The sequence below is a fragment of the Oreochromis aureus genome, linkage group 22 (assembly GCF_013358895.1).
Source record: "Oreochromis aureus strain Israel breed Guangdong linkage group 22, ZZ_aureus, whole genome shotgun sequence".
Lineage (NCBI taxonomy): Eukaryota > Metazoa > Chordata > Actinopteri > Cichliformes > Cichlidae > Oreochromis > Oreochromis aureus.
In genome coordinates, this window is record NC_052962.1 from 10,337,121 (window position 1) to 10,357,709 (window position 20,589).

At 40.7% G+C, this 20,589-nt stretch overlaps 1 protein-coding gene across 1 annotated transcript; it reads right to left on the reverse strand.

The window, feature by feature from the left end:
* Window positions 1–1,345: 1,345 nt before the first annotated feature.
* Window positions 1,346–19,362, reverse strand: ldlrap1a (low density lipoprotein receptor adaptor protein 1a). The gene is made up of 9 exons (XM_031734416.2): window positions 19,116–19,362; window positions 11,162–11,304; window positions 10,532–10,644; window positions 8,579–8,693; window positions 5,749–5,821; window positions 5,474–5,569; window positions 4,289–4,419; window positions 3,952–3,986; window positions 1,346–2,250 (listed from the first exon to the last, which is right to left on the reverse strand). Exons 1-9 carry the CDS (start codon window positions 19,198–19,200, stop codon window positions 2,106–2,108), a joined length of 936 nt encoding a protein of 311 aa, XP_031590276.1. The 5' UTR covers window positions 19,201–19,362; the 3' UTR covers window positions 1,346–2,105.
* Window positions 19,363–20,589: the final 1,227 nt, after the last annotated feature.

Below are 20,589 nucleotides of genomic sequence, written 5' to 3' on the forward strand. Positions count from 1 at the left end.
GGTGTCCTCTCTCCCTGATATCATGTGCTCTTGCTTGTGGTTCATAGATCAATCTGACACAAAGCATCCTTTCCTCTTTATGACAAGCCCTCTCAGAGCTCATAAAGTTGCATTTATTGACCTACGCTGTCACTTCGAATCGAGGACAACAGGGCGGGCTTCATAAACAGAATTAGACATCATTGTGTGGCAGTGGAGAGCACAAATGATTGTCTTGGTCCAGAGCTGAAGATGTGATCAGCATTAGATGCTGCTAAAAATTCAAAGAGCAGTCATCTCAAGTGTACTGCGTGGGATTGATTTCATTTGACAGCACAGGGCTGCCCCCTGCTGCCCGTGCATTGACTCAAACTTTCATTCAAGGGGTCCTTCCTTATAGTATGATTCTGTAGCTGTTCCAAAGGCTTCACTATTGCTGTGTCCAGATTTTAGTATCAATCCAATACCAAGTAAATATAGAGCAAGCATTGCTGATACCAATAATAATACAGATACTTTTAACCTGTAAAAGCAGCTTATGTAGGGGAGAGCAGTGTGTCAAAATTTATGCGATGAAAAACTTTTGATGACCACTAAATCACTTTGATTTTTACTTTTCAAAGTAATTAGTTAATACAACAAAATACACCTCTGTTGTTTAAATGCACTATAGGCTATAGATAAAGTAAACGTGACAGTCAACACAAAAAGATTCAGTCAGCTCCTCAAATGAGAGCAGACATTCCTTATATGGTCATGTCTGGATTTGACCACAGAAGCCCCACCCACCTTCTCTTCAAACCTCTTGTTTATGATGAGTAGCCAGTGGGAAGACAGTAGGCTTAAAAAGGGGAAAGGACAATCCAAAGGTGTCTAAGCTGAGGAGCTGAACCAAGTTCTAGCATGAGGAAAATAAAGAATCTAACCTGTGAAGTGCAGCAATAACAATATGGAAATGTTCAATGTGGAAATTGTCAAATTCATGTCTTTCTCACGTGTTCTGGTAAAAAAAAATAACTAACTAAATAAATAAAGACATCTATATCTATACATATAGCTGTACATCCATCTATCCATCTATATTAGTGCTGTCAGCATTAATCTCATTAAAATGACATTAACGCCATAACCGCAAAATCTCCATTAGCGAGTTAACGAGGATCGCCCTGTGCATGGGCCTGCACGGCGTTAACGAGCTAATGTCTCATCATTTTAACGAGATTAATGCTGACAGCACTAATCTATATCTATCTATATGAACCTCAAGAACTTTCAACATACTTCCAGTAATGTTTCCTTTTCTTTTTCTACATTTTTACAAATGAATCTAACAGTGCAAGACCAAAACACGGCTATAAAAATGATATATTCATGATTATATTTTATTTCTATACAACACTGGAATATTTCCAGCAAAATGAAATGGCCACAATAGACTGAACATACCTGGGCTTCATTCAGCTCTGTTACACTGCTGCACTGAAACAGCAAAGCTTATAGTGTTGTAAATGAGTCACTAGGAGATTTCATATAAATACAAGTGCAACAAGATTATAGACATTAAACAACTGTAATTCTTTGCAACCAAAGCAGATTTCACTTAGAGAATAGCTGATTGTCCTGCTGTTATTAAGGCCCGGTGTTACTGTCTGTATATCAGTCAGAATTTATACTTACTTCATTCATAAAAAAATAATTATTCAACTATAAATTAGAACTAAACACATACAAAAAAAAAAAACACTGATTAGGATGCCAAAACCTAGAGAAACAGGAAAACAAAGTAAACAAAGGAGAACAAGTGCTGACAGAAGAACATAAGTTAGTAGTAACGCTGTGCAGTGTAATATGGGAGGAGATGGGGTAACATTAAAGGCTGCTATTGCTTTGGTGCACAGGGGCAGCGGCCTGTGCCGTTTCCACAAAGAAAGAGGAAGAACTGCTCATGTGAAGAGTACAACAAGGTGGAGAGGGCAAACTTCATCTCAGAGCTCACAACACTTCATTCCCTTGCAGATGTACAGTAAACTCATCTTAAATACACATTGATATCTGGTTAATTCATAGGAAGACAGCACCCCCCCCCCCTCTTAGTTGTTGACTCTCTCACAGCAGTGCAGCAGTGGTCAGAAGCCCAAGAAGTCATCCTCAAATGGGCTGACAGTGTTGGGAGTGTTTCCATTGGTGCCATCCCAGTCGGGTTCAGTGAGCCAATCTTGGGGTGTCACCCCAATGTCCAGGACCTGGGGGTTAGTACGTGACACTGCCAGTCTGAGGGAAAGAGAAACAACCGTCAACGGTCAACAACAGCTCCCCTTTAAAAGAATGCAAGCAAGCAGAAGTTCTTCTACTTTGGTGTGAACCAATCCCATGAAAAGACCCAAACCAGTAATGTACAGGTCTCTTTCCAAATACTCTACAATTTTAATCACAAATAAAGAGCTGTTTTTAAAAAACAAAACAAAAACCCAAACAGCAGCTAAATAATGTCCTAAAACAGCTTTGTGGTGTGATTTTTGGCAGAGATTACAAAAGACAAAATAATCCTGAACAAATCCACTAAAACATCTGGATCCACAAGAAACACAGCTGAATTCATCACTGCTTTTGGTCTCTTTAAAATGGGACCAATGAGTTCAGCACAGCCCTGACTGTTGACAGAGTTGTGCTGAATATGGTCTCAACCAGGCAAAAACAAAACCTCTGCCTGGAAACTGGAATTAGATTGAATTGAACTGAAGTCTGATGATGAACAGAGCTGGGATTAAAATTAAACTCCGATATTCCCATATTGAGGCAGAAAAAGAGGGAAATTCCCTTCAACCTCCATCAGAATGAAGTCAAATAAAATAGAAGAAACAAGGAGGCAACAGCAGCTCATGTAAACATTATCGGGCAGTATGATGAGAACTAGCCGCCATTCTGTTTCCTACTCTTATCCTCTCAACCCTCAGGGCTTAATAGCAAGAAGAGCCGTTTCGACTCCCAGCATTCAGTTTTCTACTGATTTTAATTCACTGCAGCTCAGCGTCTCAGACTCGTTTATGTAACTACACGCTCGGCCTGCTCCGATTTGGCTGAAACATCCCTTTCTCTCTGGGATAACAATGTCTGCAGAGTCTGGGCAGAGGTCAGTGGGATTACTTCAAGACATTCACTTCATTTGAACTGCGGCATAAACGGTGTTGATCCGTAAGTGAGTTCAAGTGACCCACTGCTCCACTTTCAGACACGGGAACTGCTCGACAAAAGCCCCACTGTGTGGAGTCGCACCATCCCCACTGCTTCAGCCAGAACACACACTACACATCACAGAGGAGGGTTATCACACAGACACAGTCATGTTTGTGGTGATGATGAAATGGGTTGAGACAATAACATTTTTCATTTTGATTTAAATTCAATACATTGAATCAAACACAAAATCCATCGACAACAAAGGCATCTGAGAGGAAGTAAAGACGGAGGAGGTCGTGTTACCCCGAGCGACTCACGTCTCCGACCTGTAATCTGGGTTTTCGGGTTTGGAGGTGATTGAATGAAATGGACTGATGTCAGGTTAGTAACTGGGACTACCACTCTATGTAAGGCTTGTGATAACAATTGCTCAACTTTACCTGGAAATGAACCATAGCTATCCAGAGCACAGCTGGAGACACAAACACACAGCAGATTGAGGACAGTTTAAAGTTCAGCTATGAAATCATTTCTCACCAACTGTGAAGCTTCTACTGAGATTATCCCTTCATTTATATTTTTATATTGTCAGAGAACGGAGGGTTTGTAGTCTGCAGTACACTGAAATCACCAGTAAGTGGCGACAAAGAGCCAAGCAGTACAAGTAGTAACTACAGTACAGGGGTAGAGGCAGATTTTGTGTTTTTGGGGATGTTTTTTTGGGAACAATGATCAAAGAAAATCACCTAGGATTAATTTCAGATTATTTTAAGAATTTAGAATCAAATATCTCACCTGGAGAAGGCTTCATCCAAACCATCTTCTATTTCCTGCAAGAAAAGCAATCAGTCCTTAACATAAACTCAAGGAAAAGCATGTAATATGTGTGTGGTGTTGGCACAAACAAGGGAAATAACAAGGTTTCACACTCTAAGACTCACTTAGAGAAATCTCAGTATTTTCAACTGTACTTAAAACATTTTAAACAATGTGAACAAAAGCTGGAGATCTAAACTGAGTCGGGAAAAATCCAGCTCTCAAACTGAGGATGGTCAACATCTGAGTATGGAAGAACGGTCATTTGTAAGTGATTCACAGTCAACACAGACACAAAGCGAGAGGACGAACTTACCCAGGCAGGATTGTTGTTGGACTCGGAGGTCTGTCTGTGGTTATCCAGCTGATCCTCTCCAATGTTTCCATTGGTCTCCACTGCCACATTCACACTCTTCTCCAAGTCCAACAAGATATCTGTAGCCACATCTAATAGAAAAGAGATGGAATGACAACTGATTGGTGTTATAATAACAGATCAGAGCAAGACACAGTGCAGCCTCCACACCAGGATGAAGTGACAGAGGGGGCAGTTAAAAATGATGATGGGGCAGATCATCAGATCATTGTGCTATGTCTGTTTCTGCCTCTCTGTGGCAATATAATGTTAAAACATGCAAAGGTTTTCCATGTCTATTAAGCCTGTGTGTCTGCGGGAATATAACTCTTTGACCATGGGACTACAGGCGTAAAATAATTATTTTAACCAGTGAGGACTGACGAATAAAAGCCTAAAGCACCACATACCCTCTACTGTGAAAAACAAAAAAGGCAGATGTGCCATGGAGTTTTATTTCCCAGATGATCACGTTCTGTGAACAGTACGTAAACTAAATCTGAGAACTTTCGGCCACACAACATGGCTTGTGCTCACAAACTGGACCACTCGCCTGTTTGTGCTGCCCGAAAGTACAAACACGGGGCCAAAGCCCCTTGTAACGTTTGTTGTGAGCATAGAGGTTGTTTGAAATTCTCTGGGAAGTTTAAGAATTTTACACACTGGATAAAATGATGAGCACCACATGTCAGTGAGATTATAAAAAGCTACCAGAGGCCTGAGCTACAAAGCAGAATTTTGTCTTATCTAGGAAACTTTGGGGTTGACCCTGGGTTATCTGGACATTGCTATGGTAACTTATGCTGCAAACCTACCCTGCTCTCACATGAGATCAACAAGTATGAAATCACCTACTGACCAATCAAGCTTCAGAAAATAGTAGATCCCTCAGACCTCTGTGTACGAACAGTAGGAGGGTCTTAAGTTTTAATACTTCCTGAAGTGTTTCCCACATGAGCATCAGTAACAAATACAAAATTATTAGATGAAGTTTTATTCTTTCATTTTGCAGCCAAAAAGATGAAGAAAACAACTTTGCCAGGGTCCTTTCTGGTTTTTGACACCATTTGTGAATGACTACATAACACAAATGACCTCATGGCTACAGTTCCTTTATGCTTTACATCTTGTTTTTTTGTTTTTTACCTGTCCCTTTCAAACTCCCAAAGCTGTTCGATCTCTCTGAATGAGAACTGCTGCTAGCCTCTCCAGCGGACCCAGACTTCGCTCTCTTACCTTTCTCTAAAGGAGATAAGAGGAAACACAACACAAGCAGGTCAGGACCTGTTTACAGCACATATCAACATATTTGGTGAAACAAGGACAAACACAGACAGTCTCCTGATAAAACAACCCCTCCACAGACGGTGCCTATATGCGGTCATTTCCAGGACTTGAATGGAGAAGTGTGTGATGCCTACCTTCTTTGGCCACCTGCCACAGCTCGAAAGCTACTGTGAAGGCCTGGGCTACTGTTAACGCCACAGCCTGAGCCTGGAGGACAGGAGAAAAAGACACAAACAGAGGCTGAAAAACAGAGTACTAACTTAAAGATGTCTGCTCCTGCGTCTGCTGTTGACCGTCCAAGAAAACTTTGCATGACCATCAAGAGAGTGTTGTAAACTACGTTCTAAATGCTTTATCTAAGGTGACAAAGTTATATTTATAACATGGACAGCTGTAAAAATGGTTATAAAATGTTGCCATTCAACAGTAATGCTTTATATTTATATGACTGAAAGATGTGAGTAAAAAAAGGATAGCCCTTGATCTCTGCCCACAGTCTGTCGTCACTGTCACATAAAAGAAAAAAGGTCACTTTGGGGCTTTAAGTCAAATAATTATTATTTGATTGAAGTGGAGACTTTCAGCTTAAATTCAAGGGCTTTAACTGCATGACAATCAACTGTCCGATTACTATTGAGCCTCTGGAAATGGAGACTGAATAAAAATGGCTGCAACTGCTGAGCCGTTAATGGAAACTTTTATTAAACCCCTGGAATTAGGTGACAGTCTGCACTTCAACCACACTTTACTTCAATCATATTTTGATTATTTCTTTTAAAAATCAAACACTGTACAGAGGAAAAACTACAAAAAAAAAAGTGTCTTTGTCCAACACATTATGAACCTAACTGCAGCTCGCTTTCACTTAATTTAATTTCCCTGCTTTAGTTGTTTTTTTAAAGTGATCCTCATATACTTCTTTTTATTGTTTTTTTTAGTTTAAGACCAGCAGTTTTTTTCCAACTTTATGTCATGGTCACGTAATTAAAAAAAAAAAAAAGGTATTATTTTGAACTATGAGTCCTGAAGCACTCCTCTCATTGAGTAGAGGACACAGAGAGGTCATCCCAAATCTCTTCAGAACCCCACTGATAGATAGAGGAGCACATATTAAGGAAGCAGAGTATTCTCATGTTATCCTGGCAGAAAAAAGAGCGGCGTGAGGAAGCAAGTAAGATGAGAGGAAAAGTGCCCTTCTGTTTTCAACACCAAGGAAAAGACAGGAAGACGACAGGAGCTTAACTTCTAGAATTTCCTCTTCGGGATGAAGGGTGAAGTGGAGGAAGAGCTATGGTGACAGCAAGACACTCGAGAGAGCCAGTTACAGGATGAATGATGGCTGAATGTGGGTCATTAGATCATCAGGAAGGTGATGATCCCCCACAGCCACAGAGAAAGATGTGCTAAATATTTGAGTTATTGAGAAACTTTGAATTTGGACTGAAAAGTTAAAAAGTTAGGACACACTTCTCACTTAATGTCTTTTCTTTATTTTTACTACTTTCTACATTTTAGATGCAAACTGAAGACATCAAATATATGAAGCAACATATATGGTATTATGTAGCAAAGAAAAAATTAATGAATAACTTTAAACATGTCTTTTATTTTAGAGTCCTCGAAGCAGCCACCCTTCGCTTTGTTGACAGCGCTGCAAACCCTTGGCCTTCTCTCAGTGAGCTTCATGATGTAGTCACCTGAAATGGTTTTCACCTCACAGGTGTGCCATGTCAGGATTCATTTGTGGAATTTCTTGCCTTCTTTATGGGGTTGGGAACCAATCAGCTAAGTAAAGAGAAGTGATAGTCCATCATTACTTTATGCACTGAAGGTCAGTCAGTGTGGAAAATTGCTAAAACTTTCAATGTGTCCCCAACTAGAGTCGCAAAAATCATCAACCAAGCACTACGATGAAACTGGTTCACATGAGGACCGCCCAGCCCAGAATAAATTCATCTGAGTCACCAGCCTCAGAAATCACAAGTTAACAGCCACTCAGATTAGAGTCCTGATAAATGCCACACAAAGTTCCAGTAGCAGACACATCTCTACATCAACTGCTCAGAGAAGACTGCACGAATCAGACCTTTATGGTCAAATAGCTGCTAAGAAACCACGACTAAGGAAAAGCAACAAGCAGAGATTTGTTTGGTCCAAGAAACACAAGGAGTGGACACTAGACCAGTGGAAATCTGTGCTTTTGTCTGATGAGTCCAAATTTGAGATCTTTGGTTTCACCTGCAGTGTCTTTGTGCGATGCAGAAAAGGTGAACGGATGGTCTCTACATGCAGGGTTCCCACCATGTGAAGCATGGAGGAGGAGGTGTGATGGTGTGGGGGTGCTTTGCTGGTGACAGTGTTGGGGATTTATTCAAAATTGAAGGCACACTGAAGCAGCATGGCTACCACAGCATCCTGCAGCAACATGCCATCCCATTCGGTTTGCGTTTAGTTGGACCACCATTTATATTTCCACAGGACAATGACCCCAAACACACCTCCAGGCTGTGTAAGGGCTATTTAACCAAGAAGGAGAGTGATGGAGTGCTGCACCAGATGGCCTCCACAGTCACCTGACCTAAACCCAATCGAGATGGTTTGGGATGAGATGGACCTCAGGGTGAAGGCAAAAGCGCCAACAAGTGCTCAGCATCTCTGGTAACTTCTTCAAGACTGTTGGAAAACCATTTCAGGTGACTCCCTCATGAAGCTCATCGAGAGAAGGCCAACAGTGTGCAAAGCAGTAATCAAAGTAAAGGGTGACTATTTTGAGGAATCTAAAATATTAAACATGTTTTGAGTTATTTCACACTTTGTTTACAAAATAATTCCACATGTTCATTCATAGTTTTGATGCCTTCAGTGAGAGTCTGCAATGTAAGTAGTCACAAAAATAAAGAAAAACCATTAAATGAGAAGGTGTGTCCAGACTTTTGACTGGTAGTCTACGTGCTCTAAACTCACCACTTTCCTCTTTGAGCAGAGGTAGGCGTTGCACTCCAGGGTTCCATTCAGGGTGTTTTGTGCGATATAAGCAAAGACTTTATCGTGCAGTTTATCCACCGTGCAGTAGGATATCCTGCAGACCAGAGACAACAGGTTAGACAAACATCGTACAGAGATCCAGCTCTTCGCTTTTTTTTTTTGTGACAGCACAAATACGCTCAAACTTTCCAGAAGCAAAAATGAGATTTACACAGAAAGACTAAAAAACAGTTGAAGACGGATTGACCTGCATTAAATGCACATTTTTGTTAATATTCCATTTCTTAGCCGTGTTAGTATGTCTTTGTCAAAGATTAATACAATGTTGATTTAAAGAAAATGAGTAAACACTGGCAACCACCAGTGTTTCCCCTCAGCCTCCTAGTACACACCCCTATACTGGACCTTTAGGTCACGGTACTGACACTGGAACTCGTCTGAGACTTTTAGTAGATGCACCCATGGCGTTAATTTGAAAATCGTATGTGACTTTTTGGTTTCAATGACACCCACCAGGGAGAATCAATTTCAAATGACTTAAGTCTGTGGCGATCGTGGCTCAAGAGTTGCAGTTCGTCTTGTAATCGGAAGGTTGCCGGTTCGAGCCCCGGCTCCGACAGTCTCGGTCGTTGTGTAATTGGGCAAGACACTTCAGCCGTTGCCTACTGGTGGTAGTCAGAGGGCCCGATGGCGCCAGTGTCAGGCAGCCTCGCCTCTGTCAGTGCGCCCCAGGGCAGCTGTGGCTACAATGTAGCTTGCCATCACCAGTAGGGATGGGTATTGATAAGATTTTCACGATTCCGATTCTGTTTAACGATTCGATTCTTTATCGATTCTCTTATCGATTCTTATTTTTTAAAAAGGAGAACACTAAGGTCGATTAGCTTAGAACTTTGTTTTATATCTTCTCTTTGAACAAGATAGAAATTTAGGAGTAACATGGCCTTACAAACCCAACAGTGAGATCATAAGAGATCCAGCCTACGGCTCTTCCATGGGGTGTCACAGGGTCCCCAGGAAAAAACATTGTAAATGTAAAATAATAAAATAAATATTCTTCTGTAGCAATAACAAAGTATAACATAAATTATTCTGTAGCAATTACAAAAGAATATCCAGTAATGTCCCTGCCTACAATTAAACACATTCACTTACTGAAAATCGGGGGCATCTGCTGTGGCACATGGGTGCAAGCCTTTGACCACAAACTTAGTCACTGCTTGGTGACATACGTCTATCATGGCCTGAAAGGAGACGCTACCGGTAGACTGCAGCGAGAACTGCCAGCCAGACTCTGCCTCTCTCATCACGGTCACCTAAATGCACAGTAATGGCAGGTTTTGTAATAAGGCAGATCGCGCTAACATAATATGCACTGTTAGCTGATTATTTACCTGCCGCATTAACGGGAGAGGACGTGCAAACGTTACCGCTGCTGCTGGGTTGAGATTCACGAGTCCGGAGCAGAATTAAAAACACGACATTCATTTAAGGTTATCGCCTGTTTTGTGAGGAAATGCTTTTGCATATTCGTAGTGTTTCCTCCCTTAAATGAAATATCTACTTTGCAATTATTGCAAGTTGCCCCGTTGTCATCCGTTCTCTTAAAGTATAACCAAACTTTTGAGCGTTTGAGCCGCTTAGGCGCCCTGCCAGGTAAATGACGCTCCGCAACGTGGTGACGTCATTCGGGGCGACTGGAATCGATAAGGGAATCGTTTGCAAAACTGGCAAACGATTCCAAGGAATTGAAACAGTGGGAACCGGTTCTCAACAAGAACCGGGTTTCGATACCCATCCCTAATCACCAGTGTGTGAATGTGTGTGTGAATGGGTGGATGACTGAATGTAGTGTAAAGCGCTATACAAATACAGGCCATTTACCATTTAAGTAATGAAATAAAATTACAAAACCAGTCGTTCTACACATACCTGTATATGGACACGTTTTCCAGAAGTTTATTTGTTGAGCTGTCATGTAGGACAATTCCCTGAGGAGAAACCTTAAGAGTGACCTTCTGAGGTTTCTTCCCACTGGCTTTAGCCTGTCATGGGGAAAATAACGCAGCGGAAACTGATGATTGTTTTAAGACCGAAATGCAAAACATTCGCACACTGCTTACATGGACTACTCAGCTCATCTACAATGTCTATTTCTGGTGGTACGCTAGAGACAACATTGTACATTATTAATCACCAGACACTTTCAAAAAACCCTGCATTTACTATTTATCAGGATTTGGTGTGAGGAAGTATGGAAGCAGGCACAGTAAGATACAGAGAGCAGCTTTAAACTCAATTTGATCCAGAGTTTATAAACATGCAGACGGTGGTGAGGACATGATGAAAGCCTTAATGTCAGTATGTTTGTGAAATTTACGACAGCTTAACAATTTTAGATGTTCAATTTTAAGAAAAAAAAGTAATGATAATAATTAAAGCGGTAGTCTTAAAAGCTACTGGATTATTTTTCTTACACTGCTGTTGTTGATTTTTGCAGGAAATCAAAGCAGAGCAGTCAAAAGTGGAGATAATGTAAACTGTGAATGAGCGATCTCTGACCGTGGCAACAATCCTCTTTACAGCAGCTGCTGACAGCTCCTCTCCTTTGGGTTGGTCCACCAGTGTCATGCCGAGATGTCGAAGGTTAAAGGTCATGCCCTCTAAGATGGTTTCCCGCGTGTCTGTCCAGTTCTCTGGGAGCTCTGCGGAGAAGAGCGTGAGCGGCCGATACTCTGATCAACTGTAACGACGTTCTTGTCAAACATCAAGCATCGCAAACATCAAATATTTATCGGCTTTTTCTCAGGATTCATGTTCCAAAATAAATAAGGCTCGTGCAACATTCAAAGACTTTGAGAAAAACACAAATCAGAAGAAATGTAAACAGCCTATGTTGAACTTAAAGTTGGGCCACTTCATGTGCTCCCTCGCTGAAGAGGAAAGGCAAAGCAGGGTATCTAGGTCAGAGGTGCTGAGGCGTAAAGTAAATATTTCATCTTCCAAATAGCTTATAGGGCTCGACAATAAAAAACATGAAGAGTTGGGAGCAAGTTGTGCATGCACTGTGACACGCTGTGATAAGAGGAAAGCGTGGTAACATCAGCGATCCCTCCAACACCATGAATCATGTGTCTTTCTCAAAGTGCATTACTGTCTCCATTTTTTAAAATTTCGCTGAAAAAGACTGTTTAAAGTGTAACTACTGAAGGAACAGCTTCTACCTCTGTGTGATTTCTTATCAGGTTTTGTGTGGCGCTGGCCGACCCTGAACCTGTAATACTGTTTGCACTTTCATCAGAGAAAAAAAAAAGGGGGGTGAAGGAAAGAGAAAAAAAAACCCCAATCCACCATTATTACCTAGAATTTCACCCTCCTAGCATTTCCCTCCTCTGGGATGTAGTACATACCACACACTCATGCTGGTACATGTTCACACACATACATTTTGAATGCAGACTACACATTGTCAACCTGGACCAAGAGATCTTAAGATCTTAAAGTCTTAGAAGGAAACCCAAAGTGATTTTCCTTATTTTCTGTCACATGTACGCGATTATAAAAACAGGTGTTCATATTAACACAGCCAAAGCATGTGTGAAAGCCTCAGATATCATCATCATCGTTATCATCAGCCCGTTATTTATAGTAACAACATCGGCTACAAAATAATCAAACATAGAGCGTTTAAGTACAGGGACTGCAGAGCGTCATCAGCTGGAGTTTATGTTAGGAGTGCCAAGAGATCCAAGGTTGGGAAAGCAGAATCACGCCTCAGACAAGGGGCACTGGTGGGCACCATGGTGATAAGTAGAGTGAACTTGGGTTAGCTAGTTCCCACTTCAGACCCACGTCAACAAAGCAAAACTCAAGGAGGAACACCACCAACTCTAGGAAGACATCGTAGCAGGTGTGGAGGAAGAGGAAACTGGCAGAACACTGGGGCTCTGGCAGCGAGGAGCATGAACAAGATGATGATCCTGCAGTACAGGATCACCTGGGGAAACATCATGCATGCAGACTTAAAGTGGGTCCTGTTCCTGGTGCAGGCAGTGCATGAAGTTTGGTGAAAGAGTGAGACACCCTCCTGCACCCTTTGCTCTGGAAGAGGCTCTTTGGAACATCTTCTCAGCAGCTGCCCAAAGGCTCTGGGGGATAGCCATACCAAGGTGCTGAAGGCAGAGGCAGGTAGCCTCAGTCATCAATACCAGCAAATACCATCAAGTCAAGTCGATTTGTGTAAGCAACTAAAGCTGTCAGGGCACACTGTCAAAATATCACTTAATCATCACCTCTGAGGCCTCAAACAGCTGGAACAAAGGCTAGAGGACGTTCCAAAAGCAGACAGAAGACACCGTCTGTTTATTTTACCTCGTGCTTTTGTTTTCTTATTTTTCTTCGTATTCATTGTTCTATAATGTGTTTTATTCTATTGTTAAGTGAAAGTTTGAAAGGCGCTTTGAAATAAAATTTATTATTATTACTTTTCAGCATGCCTACTCTGTAACGTTCCTGACGTGGTTGGTTGTTATAAGAGTGGTCAAGAGGAGGCCTATTCAGTCTATGTGTAAAGCAGCTGATCATATGAAGAAAGCTCCCAATCTTTTACATCACACAGAGCTAAGTGTAGAAAGAAAAACTGAGCTTGTACAAACGCTGACCCTATTATGTGAAACTCTTGACCATATTTAACATGAGCGTCCATCACTGTCAGAAAACAGTAATATACAAAAGCATAATAGACCACCTGGAAATAGCTGCAAACAAATTTCATAACAAATAAGTTCAGCTTCTCTTTTGGTAAACATTTCATGTTTCGCTCATTTCATGAGAGAAGTGGAATCAGGGAGTCTTTGAAACGCTCTGTTGAAATGTAACCAGGTTAAAGGGTCTACAACACACTGATTACTGAGAAAATCCTTTCTCTGTATCCACTACTGCTTCTTGTAAATGTGTTACATTAAGGAATAAATTATAGTGAGTGAAAAACGTAACAAATGTAATGCTAGTAACTGCAGATATTAATGTTTTCCATTTTAGACATCATGGACATCAAAACTTTTAGTTACACAAAGCAGAAATGGATCCTTTTAGCGGTTTCAGTGCATGCTTTCCACTGTGCTCAGGAAAGACACTGACAGTGTTGGACGGCTAATATTGAGCTTGTAATAAAGAACCTGTTCCAGTTTTTAGTTTGTTCCACCAGCAGCAGAGACGGTACCAGGCACCACTCAGCCCGAGAATGCAGAAGGCTTTGAGGATAAAAGGTCAGCAACCGTTATACGTCAAAGGAAACAGCTGTGTGCACGAGTCAACTGAGAACAAGAAAAACCAGGTGACCTGCTACTAACATCACACCCGTATGTGGCAAATAATCACTTACTCACTGGTTTCTCACTGTAGTATTAGGGGAAGTGTCTTGGTATAATGTGAGAAAGATAAGAAAAAGAGGAGAAAAAAATTGGAAGACAGAGCCTCAGTTTTCAGCTCTATAGATATCCAATACATCCAACACTGATGGATGAGTATCCATTTCATTTGTCTGAGTCCAAAATAACTCTTCGTTGTAAACTGTGACAACAATGGCGCTGATCCAGAAAGGTCCAACTGACAGGCAATTTGCATCCTGGCTGATTTGTGTGTCTACAACAAACACCGGATCACTGGGGAAACCACCAACTGTGGTCCTACAACTCTGGACTCCTCCAGTGCCAAATTATCTTTTACTCAGCCTCTGCTGCCTTTTCACTTTCCTCCCTCCTTCACTGATCTACGCCTGCATGCCTCTCAAATTATTATGCACAGAGTCCCAAATTCACCCGAGTTTATGTTTGGGATTCTAATGATGTAGGGAAAACAAACACATTAGTGACAACGTGTCAATTTGGAAGTCTCTGCAGATGGAAAGTCGAGTAAATTAGGGGCAGAATGCATCTGAAATGTTTATCAGTAAACGACCTGATGTGCCAAGCAAGGTCTTTAAACCTAGACAAAATAAGGTGAGATAAATTCTAAGTCTAACTGCATTCTCATCGCTTTCAGAAAAGCAATGCTTCTTCATGGTTAAAGGGGGAAAAAAGCCCACTACACACTGAGGACACACCCCTCCTAATGAGTTTGTTCAGCTTCCTGTCTGTTACATCGGCCAGTTCCTAAACCAGTTACACACATTTGGCTCAAATAGTTACACAATGTTTCTCCCATAATAGGGCAGCTATGGAGAAGCATGTTCATATGATTTTATTTTGAGAGGATCACATTGTAAAATCAGAAAGAGACACTTCCTGTTTACAACAGCAGCCGTTTGCTCTTCATACAGCGTGGTCACAAGCAGGATTATGATGACATATATAAATACATATTTGCTTTCCATTGTTATGATGGGATGTAGACATTTCATTAGACATTGTACACATTTCTTGTGTTTTATTGTGAAACTTCTTATGATTTTTACCTATGAAAAGTGCGACATAATTTTTTTAATTTAAGTACTTATATTATACAGAGAGTTTTCCAATCCTGAGGGTGCTGTGGAGCAGAAGTGGTTCTTGTGTATAAACTTACAGTGAAGGCCAGCCTTCTGATTGGTGGGCTACGCTCACATTAACAAACAGGGTTGCCTTCATCTGAGGAGTGTATGAAGCAGGCTTAGCCACATAGCCAGGCTTTCTTTGCATTAGCTTTGCTCAACAAAACCTAAACCCTCTATGTGAGATAACAGGCATCAGAGTGGTGGCTATCAACCTTCTCTGTGGTTTGTTTAACTTTTTTCCACAAAATGGACCAATCAAGTTCTGTCCGCTTCAGTCAAGTGGAACATGAATAAAAAAAAATTAAAAAGTCAACTACTGCCTGTAAAGCTGTCATATGTTAAACCTGACTTTAAACAAGATTCTGAAAAAGTGCATTCAGGTGAGATGCTGTCCCAAGAAGATGTCACTTCAAACAAAAGTGTCACTAAATACTTTAGTTTAACAGTACTGTTAGACTGGCTCAACATCCATTGTTGCTTATGGCTCAAACACAGTTCTGCAGTGGTCAGGTTGGCAGACTGTCATCACAAAAATTCATACACAGGAAAATATGCAATACCATTTTGAAATAAATGGGGAAAACTGTGATAAATTGATGAGACATATTTTTTCATTAAAAATTTAAATTAAAAAAAGTAGTATAATACAAAAAACATCATTGAAGAGAGCATTTTTAAATTGTCTAACTACTGCAAAATAATACAGTACCATTACTGTTAGGTAAATGTATATGACAGATATTTTAAGATTGTCAGGTAGCTTAAAAACAACAACATTACTTTCAGGCTGTAGTGTTGTGCTTCTGCTGACTTTCCCATATGTTCGTTGCAGGTCAAATAGAGTTGGTACAGTAGGTTGCTACTGTTTTCCGTCTAGTTGATGACAGACTTTTTTCAGCTTCATTTTGAGACTTTAAGAGAAACATAACTCTTTTTAGAGACCATTAAATTGTTTTATCCTGTTAAAATAACACAGTCTACTAACATTAGTCACAGGCAGGACTGATGACGCTGGCTGTGCAGCTCCAGCATTAATGTTACTGTTTTATTACTAGCCATAGCCGCTAGCCACTACCTTAATGATAACAACATAACAGTTAAAGAGCTAACGGGTAAAGTTTAGCCATTAAATATAGATATAGTAGAATAAAATATAATAAAATTGAAATAATTACATAAATGTGGTGCATAACCTGCCATAGCAGTTTGACAGACAGTAACGTTGTAAAGGAAAAAGGAGCCATGGATTTTTAAATGCAAGCATCACTGCTAAAAGAAATGCAGCACAACTGATCAGCGCTGTTGCATTCACATCAAATGCCACCTGCTGAATCTCCAACTTCAGCCTCATGGCGTTCCGGATGATTTTAATACAAGTCATATTTATTCATCAAAAAGTCCATTACAGCCAGTTTAGAGCAACCACAGAAATACAGCTGCAGAGAAAACCAGTCAGAGCTAAAGAGCGGCGCCTGTTGGAGAGGATTCTGGAAAAAAGGCTCTTCAACACAAACAAATAAACTTTGGGGGTCCCCTTAACACTGATACCATAGGCCGTCTAAGCCAGGGCAAAAGAACAGAGAGGATGAAGTCTTAGCGAGGTAAGCTGAGTGTATTTCTCCTAACACAAACTTACGGTGAGAAAACAGAATATGCAAAGAGGCATACAAGTGACGTGACGTAGGTGGATCACAACTTTTCTATACAGGGTCCTTCTAAATGAATCATCCGATTACAAAAAGCATTTTTCTTTTTTAAGTAATGAACACAGAAACCTAAAATTTTAAAATACATGGCTGAATATAAAGTTTTACATACGACACTTACAATGTTCGCAAGCACTTAAGGTGCGCCCCCCCAGGCACTACAGTCAAGCTGTCTGTAGTCACTGCAGCCACTGCTGTTGTTACTCTACCTACTGGCATCCATGGGAAACTCACGAATCCGCTCTTTCTAACAGCACGCCTTACAGTCGGCACTCTGAAATCTGATCATTCTTTTTGATGCACCCTGTACTAAAGGCAAGCGAGTACCAGTGACAGAGAAGGTTACTGGTGATTGACATATGACAGGTTAACAAATCTAATAGAGTACCTAAAAAAAAAAATCAACAGCGAGAACGCAATGCATGCTGAGTTAATCGATTCCTCTACTGACACCCTTTTAGCCTATAGAATAATAATAAAAAACTAAAACAAAAAAAAAACCCATCATGGCAGCAGCCGAACTACCTGTATCCTAAAACCAACTGGTGATGTCACAGTGACTATGACCGTCTTTTATGTACAGTTTATAATACAGCCTCATTAATGGAAATGATGCCAGGGTCCTCAGGTGCTCGAGCCCTGTACTGCATTCACCTGACACCCAAAGTAATCCCTACCCTGAGTACATGGAAATGTAGGACGATTCTGACGAAGGCAACGTCAGACCTGAAAATCCGGCATGAATGATATGGGTCAGTGCTGGTGAAGAATGTGTGCCCTGCAGCCAGGTAATCTACGACCACACTTCAATACTCTACTTCTATGACAAGTGGGTCAGTAGCCACACTTACAGGAAGCTGTTAATTCCACGAACAATCAGAATAATCAGAATAGCCCACTTCCAGTCAGAACGCCTCCCACAGACACACAAACAACTCAGGAAGAAGAAACTCGCACTGTGGAAAGAAGTAACTGCCAGATGTAATACAGTCAGATATCACCTCTCCACCGACAGCTGGTAAGATGTAAGATTAACATCTCAGCCTCATCCATTAACGCGGTAATGTGCAGGCAAAACATGGAAGTGTCCATCTCAAATTCCTGCGGCGTTGCCTTTTCCCTGGTGAGCAACTAAGGTTACACACAACAATGCAGTGTATTTATGTTATCCACCCTGTCACTCTCTAATGTCTCTACAGATGTGACAGTAGCCTTTCTGGAATTTAAAAAGAAAAAAGGAAAACAAAAGAGCAGCAGTGTGACTTGAAGCCAACAGGGGCAGTGCACAGACTCGCCCCGCAGCATTCCTGGCTTGTCCTCTTGGTTACAGGCTGTGGACTTTTCATGCTTTGGAAGCCACACGGTCATTCCCCCCACCCCACAACTTCACAGGCAGGATCAAGTGAGATTTAGCTTACAAAGTGGCCCTTGAGTCCTACAATGGGTGCCAATGCCTTCTTAAAGGAGCTTTATGTTAATGCTGCTGCATGGGACTGCTCCTGCCCTGGCAAAGTGCTCTTCAGCAACAAACAATGGGGGAAATATAAATATAATAAGATCTACTGCTGACGATGACCTCTGAACTTCCTCTGGCAGGGTTGGCGGAAAGAGGGAGGTGGGATTATCAACAAATCCAAAAATACCTTTTTAGTTAGCGAAACACAAAGCAAAAGAAGTAGTTGGTGTAATTCCCACCTGAGTAAAAGACCGTGAAAACACACGCAAAAATCAGTCTTGAAACACGTGAATAATCCACGAGAAATGACACAAATTAGAAAGAAAACTTCTAATTAGTTTTTGTGGTTGACGCTCATTTTAAAATAACTTGAATTCCCGGAAAATTCCTGCACCATGATAAACCGCATTGCAAACAGTTACTCAGCCTCCACAGGAAGAAACCGCTGTATGTTTCCCCAGAAAAGAATAACTAAGCAGGAGAAACTATTTACCTTTACCCTCCTTTGACAAACTAAAAGAGACGTAACTGCTCAAGCTAAAGAAAAAAGAGATGTCAAACTCCTTCTTCACCACCCCGCTGTGACAGCCGACAGCACAATACGTCGTTTTTGAAACAAAAACCAAAGTTTGGTCAAGTTAGCCTATAAATGTCTTAATTATTCCCTATTTGTCACAGAAAAAAAGGTAAACTGGGTACAGGCAAAGTAAACTCCGGCTAGGCGGAATTTTAAATTTGTTGGTAACAGTAAAGAAGAAGAAGGTATTACCCTTTATTTTTATTTTTTATTTTCCTTCAGCTAATTTAACGAGTATTTCTTACTTCTGTGTTTGCTGGCAGTCCACGACTGTTTCGCCATACTTGGGCTCCGGATAATAGCTCTTCCAGCCGACTTGAGGGCATCCATGTCGGTGTGTTAAAGTGCAGAGAGTCGGTGAAGTTCCCCGAAGTGTTCCAGGAGAAATGTTGACCGGACTGCTGATGGGGAGAGAGGATGGACCTGTGGTGCCTTCCAGTGCAGTCAGAAATCCCGGTGTTGTGCCAAAAAGTCATCGCCTGCCAAAAACTGACTTCCAGTGTTTCCGTGTGTTTCTTATGTGTAATATCTTTTCCTACAAAGGGGTTATATATAAAATTAAAAATGACCTGTTTTTCAAGTATCTTTATAACTCTGTGTTGTTGTACTTACATTATAACCAATCCGGTCATTTTTGTTCACTTAAAATATGTTTACACAACTTATATTTGTTGCAATTTCTGCTGTCCTCTTGGCAAAAAATATATTTTTAATGTCAGCGAGTTTTTTTGTTTGTTTGTTTTTAACTGGATAAGTCAAGGAAATATAAAAGTCACTGCCAAAAACTGATTGCGGCTTCTGCCTTGTTACAGGAATGTTGTTTGTGGCTCAAGATGACTTGATATCATTCATCAGGGATACATTTCACACGTTTCACATATTATAGACACAAAAACTTATTTATAGCAATTTAAATACGAGCAATCATTTTTTGCACAACACTGGCTTTACTAGCCGAACAGGGGAGTGGTGCTGCATTTGAGTTATATGGGACATTACGTGGAATCTGAAAGGATGCTAAATAAATAAATTAAAAAAAGAAGAGACGATTCATATGGAAGAGCCACATAAATATTAAATATTATTGCTGGTGTTTTCTTAAATTGTAGTCTGTTTGGCCTCTCAGGGCCACCATAAGAAGTGTAATCTTAACATTGTCTCAGTTTTCTCTGCAGGATAAAGAAATGTTGCTCTAGTAAGTGAATGATCTCAGCACAACTCTTATAAATTGATTGTAAGTGCATACATTGTATTGTGTGCAATGGATACAGAGTGTATATCCTTTGTATCCATTATTATTTCTATTTATTAAAAAACCAAAAACCAAAACAAATCTATGTAGTAGATGGTGGAGAAAAGGAACATTTCCATCATTAATTAAAAAAAAAAAAAAATCAATTACCTAATTACTTTGGAGTACCATGAATAACCTCCTTCGCATTTTCCAAAGCTGTGCAGTAGGGCTGAATTGGAGTCTTTGCCTAATTCTGGGTCCCGGGCCTTATGTTTGACCCCCCTGGTCTACCTTATGAGTGAATGAAGCTTATATCAGGTTACTTGGGAGGGGGGGAAACCAAAAAACAGAGTAGGCATTTACAAATAGCACCTGAAAGCACCATAGAATTATAGGGCATGTGTTTTTTGTCTGAGTTTAGACGATAACAACATAAACAAAACAAATAAACCCAGATTAAAGGTCTGGGAGGTGTCAGCAAGCTC

Excerpts from the sequence above, each read along its gene's own strand:
- ldlrap1a (XM_031734416.2), bottom strand. The coding sequence starts at position 19,200 with ATGGATGCCCTCAAGTCGGCTGGAAGAGCTATTATCCGGAGCCCAAGT. Across the intron at positions 10,645-11,161 it reads TAAAGAGGATTGTTGCCACG|GCTAAAGCCAGTGGGAAGAA; the intron begins GTCAGAGATCGC and ends TCCCCATGACAG. Across the intron at positions 8,694-10,531 it reads GAAAACGTGTCCATATACAG|GATATCCTACTGCACGGTGG; the intron begins GTATGTGTAGAA and ends TCTGGTCTGCAG.